This window comes from Octopus bimaculoides, chromosome 6 (assembly GCF_046866305.1).
Source record: "Octopus bimaculoides isolate indiv1 chromosome 6, ASM4686630v1, whole genome shotgun sequence".
NCBI classification, from domain to species: Eukaryota; Metazoa; Mollusca; class Cephalopoda; order Octopoda; family Octopodidae; genus Octopus; species Octopus bimaculoides.
In genome coordinates, this window is record NC_142933.1 from 99,863,035 (window position 1) to 99,869,387 (window position 6,353).

At 39.0% G+C, this 6,353-nt stretch overlaps 1 protein-coding gene across 1 annotated transcript in view; it reads right to left on the reverse strand.

Annotated features, from left to right (window-relative positions):
- LOC106875697 (uncharacterized) overlaps positions 1 to 4,589 on the reverse strand; it is a 34,392-nt gene extending 29,803 nt beyond the window's left edge. Inside the window, exon 1 of the mRNA XM_089354367.1 lies at positions 4,382 to 4,589. Within this exon, the coding sequence (XP_089210493.1) occupies positions 4,382 to 4,457 (76 nt within the window). The 5' untranslated portion in view covers positions 4,458 to 4,589. The remainder of the gene's footprint in view (positions 1 to 4,381) is intronic.
- Positions 4,590 to 6,353: the final 1,764 nt, after the last annotated feature.

Here is a 6,353-nt window from a genome sequence, read left to right on the forward strand (position 1 = left end):
TTCGACACGTTGGCTAAAATGGTTCGCCATCTCTGGCCTTGATAAGTAAAAGGATTGCTTGCGGTTGGAATGTCTTTGATTTTAAGCCCGCAAGTTCACGGCTGACCTGGGGTTAAACAACAGCAGCAGCAGCAGCAACAACTGCAACTAGGACAGGCTTACATAACTAGTTTAGACAGTGAAGAGAGAACGACATGTTCCCGCTGTAACACTGCACCTCATACCACTACCCTCTGCATGTCGGAGTATGTAGTCAGGCTCACTTTACGGTATATTCTTCTACGAACCACCAGACTTTGGAAACTCTCTCTCTCATCTCATTGTTTTCCTCCTTCTTAAGACCCAAACGCTTTCGAATTTAAAGTAAATTCATTCCTTTCGTCTTAATTTCTCCATCACTAAATGACTCTTCACCTTGTTTGGGACTTATGAAAAAAACAAAAAAATCTGGAGCAATATGCCACTGGGTGGCACCTAACTGCTCGTTCAGAGCTGACCTAAAGAACAACGGCAACAGTAGCAGTAGAATTAACAGTAGCAGCAACATCAAGAACAAAGCCAAACAAAAAAAAAAAAAAATCAGGAACAACAGCAGCACGTACAGGTTGGTGAACTGGGCCTTTCCAGAATTAAACATTCTCGGCCAAGAGTCCATCGAAGGGTCACTCATAAGACACGAACTTCTGTTCTGATGGTTGGTTGTATGTTACCCTTGACCCCGACCTCCGACCCCGCCGGCCAAATAGCTCAGCCATCATCAACTCATGGAACCGGTGTAAAGTGAATTGGAAATTTTCTACACGAACTATAAATCGAATCGGTATCGTAGCTGTTCGAACTGTTACAAATGGGTTTTAATTTTGGAGAAAGGCCAGCAATTGTGAGAAGAAGGGATTAGTCGATACCTTGGACCCCGGATAATGATTGATACTTTGTTTTAGTGACCTCGAAAGGATAAAAAGGGAACAAGGTGACCTCGGTGGGATTTGAACTCAGAACGTGAAGATTAAAAAAAAAATGCCGCTGATCATTTTTGTTCGATGCTCTAACGATTCTATTACCTCACCGCCATTTGATCCACTACAAATAGCCGCATATTATAAATCATTATAAATTAGAAAAAAAAAAAATGAATGGAACATCCCTAAATAATTTAATGGGTTAGTCCTGGTGTAATGGTTTAGTCCAGAGGTTTCACACAGCGTATCAGGGATTTAAAAGAAAAAAATATTTTGTTTACAGATCAATATGACCAATAAAACAAGGTATGTAATATTTTTCCTTGTGATACTTTCAAAAATAAAATATTAACTTTGAAACATTTTTGTTTTAATTTTTTAAAAACTTTTTATGCGAAGTGCACAAGTGTTTATTTAAAAAAAAAATTTAATCTCCATTGGACCACGAAGTCAAAAAGATACTTTTCTACTCGAGGTACAAGTCCTGAAATTTTTGGGGAGGGCCAGTCGATTAGATCGACCCAGTATGCAACTGGTACTTAATTTATCGACCCCTAAAGGATGAAAGGCAAAGTCTACCTCGGCGGAAATTGAACTCAGAACGTAAAGACAGATGAAATACCGCTAAACGAAGTGAAGAAGGTTGACAAGAGCAGGGTTGATCAGAAGAAGGAATGGCTATGTCTGTTACTCATTTCAGGGTTTCCCTGACTTGTCTAAGGAAGGAAGGAAGGGCCGAAGGATTTAGCCGCAGACTGGAAACCTGGGCCCAAAATGCAAGCAAGAAGTGGACTCCAGTAAAGGCCCCGGAATTCCTGGTTGTTGTAACAAGCTCGGGATCAGTGGGTGCAGGAGGTGCAAGAGCAGCTCTTAAAATTTTGGGGGACAATAAAAATGCTTTCAACGTCCTTCTGAAGAACTTCAACACCAAAACGAACGAACATAGAAACAATTTTTGGACTGATTTGAAACATTATTTTTCCATTATCGGATTTGTCTGATTTGGTCGATGTACAAATATATTATTATTATTATTATTATTATTATTATTATTATTATTTTGCCTATGTTTGTTTTGAGATATTAAGATCGAAAAAATCGGCCTTGTTTGTAAAAGATTTTGGTTCTGGGTTTGCATCTTCCATGTAAATTTCGTTCTTGTATCTATGGTTCTAGATGATGAATTTAGTCCTACTCAACAAGACAGACAAGGGCACTTCCTACAGGATTCCACATAGTCTCCGTCTATCAAATGTCATTCACAAGGCTTTGATCGATCCCGCAATAAGTAGAAGACATATACCACGTGTGCGACAAAGCGAGATCAAATTGAACATGTCCTGCTGTATTTAGCTACGGACCTTTACGTTCTTGGTTCAAATCCCGCTGAGGTTAATTTTGATTTTTATTCATCGAAGGACCGATACAAAAATTAATTAATAACACCAGTCGAGTATTTGAGTCAGCGTCTACTACTTCTATAATGCATTGTAGATGTGAAGGGAATTATTACTGATACTCCGTCGGTTACGACGACGAGTGTTCCAGCTGATCCGATCCGATCAACGGAACAGCCGGCTCGTGAAATTAACGTGCAAGTGGCTGAGCACTCCACAGACACGTGTACCCTTAACGCAGTTCTCAAGGAAATTCAGTGTTACACAGAATGTGACAAGGCTGGCCCTTTGAAATACAGGTACTGCTAATTTTTTTCCAGGTGAGTGGACTGGAGCAATGTGAAATAAAATGCCAAAAAATGTCTTGCTCAAGGACATAACGCACCGCTGGGAATCGAACTCGCGACAGCGATCGGAATACCCTAAGCACTTAGCTACGCGCTTTCACGGAGAGAATTATTAATGGAAGAGACAACATGAACAACAACAGTAACATTAAAGAAGAATAAATAAAAAGAAATGCAATAAAGACGATAATGGTGCTTTCTAAATTTGGCACAAGGCCAGCAATTTTAGAGGGAAGCAGGTAAGTCGATTACAGTGGCCTTAGCGCTTAACAGGTACTTTATTTCATCGACCCCGGAGGCGTGAAAGGCAAAGTTGGCCTCTGTGGAATTTGAACTTAGAATGTAACGAATCTGATGAAAGCTGACAAATATTTTGTCCGACGCGCAATAATAATAATAATAATAATAATAATAATAATAATAATAATAACAATGATTTCTTTATTAACCACAAGGGTTTACATTAAGAAAAACATTATGGACAGTACAGGACAGAACAAAGAATGTGTGTGTGTGTGTGAGTGTGTGTTGTGAGAGTTTTGCGTGTAAACAAGACAAACAAAATAATAAAAAAACCCAAAAAATCAGCAGTGTGTTATCCTCAATAGCGGGGGGTGGGGGGTGGACGTTCGAAGGCTGCTCATGTAAAAACCCCATAAAAAAAACCCATGGGTATTCTGACTTTTAGGGCAGTGCCTTTTTTCTTTCCCCTTTTCCAACTACAGACGTATGCTTAAGGCAAGCCTATTCACTCGCACCTTTCAGCAAACTGACCAGAAGACAACACTGCCCTCTCTACCCTTATTTTCCTTTTCAAGTGAAACTTGAAGAAGTTCGTCAGGGATTGGCCAAAGAGAAAAGTGTTTGTGTTCAGCCCCTTCAATCTTGACCACCATACAATCTCTTTCGCCATGGCCACCAAGCATATAAACATCGCCTTTCCTCCACGGTTAAAGGAAGGCGACGGGGGCGATCTTTACGACGGATTCAGTTGACAGCTGGATCCGTCCCACACGCAACACCAAGTGTCCAACATAAACCCACAGGTTAGGAACGCCCGGGCACTGGACAAGTGCACGCAGGACCGTCTCGTCGTCCTGCGCGCGTCTGGGACATGCTCGGCTGACGGCTCTTCCGTGCCTATAAAGTTTATCTTGAATAACAAAAAAAAAACAAAAAAAAAAAACTTTCTACCATTGGCCCGAGACCTGGATTTTTGTGGAGAGAGGAACAATCGATCACATCGACCTCAGTACATGACTGGTACCTAATTTATCGGCCCCGAAAAAGATGAAAGGCAAAGTTGACCTCGGTGGAATTTGAACTCAGAACGTAGCGACGTGCGAAATACAGCTGAGTGTTTCGCCCGGCGTGCTAACGAGTCTGTCAATAATAATAATAATAATAATAATTTCTACTTTAGGCACAGTTCCCGAAATTTGGGGTTAGGAGGCCAGTCGATTAGATCAACCTCAGTACGCAACTGGTACTTAATTTATCTACCCCGAAAGGATGAAAGGCAAAGTCGACCTCGGTGGAATTTGAACTCAGAACGTTGCGACGTGCGAAATACCGCTAAGCATTTTGCCCGGCGTGCTAACGATTCTGCCAATAATAATAATAATAATAATAATAATGATAATAATAAAAATAAAAATAAAAATAAAAATTGACTTACCGGTGGGGATTTGCCTGGCCAAACAGCTGAATGTCAGGCCTGCTATGACAGATAGTAAAATTTCGTAGACGTGCATTGGCGATCCACAGTAAATAGTCAGCCGACCAATCCGGTGTAATGGTGCCTTGTCGCTTCAGCTAATAACCACTATCACCACCACCACAACCACAACCACAGCTAACAGTTATACCAAAACACTTGCTACTGCTTCTACTATTATTATTGTTATTATTTGTTACTGTAATTAAAATGATATCAAAAATGATAATGATGATGATAAATAATATCAACAATATTGCAGCTGTTGCTGTAATTAGTTGTAATCAGTGGAAGTAATTATGCTGTTAATTGTATCGCTATCAACACTGTCCTATTTCCACTAATTCTCTCTCTCTTTCTTGAAGCCTCTCTCCTCCCTTTATATATATATATATATATATATATATATATATATATATATATATATATATATATATATATATATATATATATATATATATATATATATATATATATATATATATGTATGTATGTATGTATGTATGTATGTATTATACAAATGCGCGCACGCACTTTCTATTGCTTATGCTAATACTTGTTATTCCGGCTGTTTTATCCCTGCTGTTGTTTTGCCGGCCGGCTCTTAGTTCGGTGAAAATGACGGCAAATGAGAGGAGCTTAGCTGTAGTTATATCTATGAATATCTGTATCTATATAAATACAGTGTGCCTAAAAAGTTAGTGTATGAAGTAGTAGGACTAGTAACAGTTGTAGTTAATGTTTGCGGTTATGAATAATGGTATTTGTAGCAATATTAATTCTAGTAGTTTTAGCAGTGATAGAAGCTATTGCGAGTGTAGTAACCACAGCTCGTTGCAAGAATTCTGTGTAGATGTGATGTTTGTAAAATGTAACAAGTTGTTTTTGCTCACGATATGTATATAATAAAATTATATAATGTATTGTATGTTGTATATGTTATGTGTATATTATAGATGTATGAGATATATGTTGTATCATACAAACATATGTTTTGGTATTTCTCTGTATATCAACGTATATATATATATATATATATATATGTATGTATATGATTTTCTTGGTTAAAGCGTACAGTTTTATCGTGGTAGCTTGCTTGGTGGTTACCCAGTAAAGTGATGTTTGAGTGATTCCATGCCTCTTTTAAATAATTCTGCCCGGCTTTATGATTCGCTAGAATTAGCAAGAACGTGTGTGTGTGTGTATGTGTGTGTGTGTGTGTGTATGTACATGTGTATATGTATAGGCATATCCGTGAGTGTATGTGTGCGTGTGCGTGTGCGTGTGTGTTTCTCTCTCTATTCAATACACTCACACATATACACATATATTCACACAGAAACGCTCATACAAAGACATATCTATTATATCTATATGAACACATGCATCTGTGTGAAGTGCGTCTGTGTTCGAATGTGTGTGTGTGTGTGTGTGTGTGTGTGTGTGTGGTATAGCTGTGCATGTGTGACTGCGTCTGTGTGTGAGTGACTGTTTGTAAACAGGTAGAATTTTACGCAAATACAAACATACAATAAATACAAATAAAAATTTGAAAAAAAAAAGAAAAGAGAAAAGCGATAAGCCTTGGTGTGAAATGGATTTAGCAGCTGTACTCTGGATGTGACGTAGCGTGACGTCACGTGACGTAGCATGTAGCATAGACTGGCGTTGCCTGATGTCGGGTGGCAGAGGATAAGAACATATATCAAAACAGCGTGCAGGGTGTCCTGCGCAGGGGTAACGTGGTATGACGTAGGATAATGTCGCATGGATAAAAAACAGAGGGGTTGGCTTTAGGGTTTAAGCATGGCCATGTGGTTAAGAAGTTCACTTCGCAATCAAGTGGTTCTGAGTTTGATATCATTGGGACAAACGGACAAATATCCTCCACTGGAGTCCCCTATTAACCCAAACCTTAGTAGTGAAAGTGTTT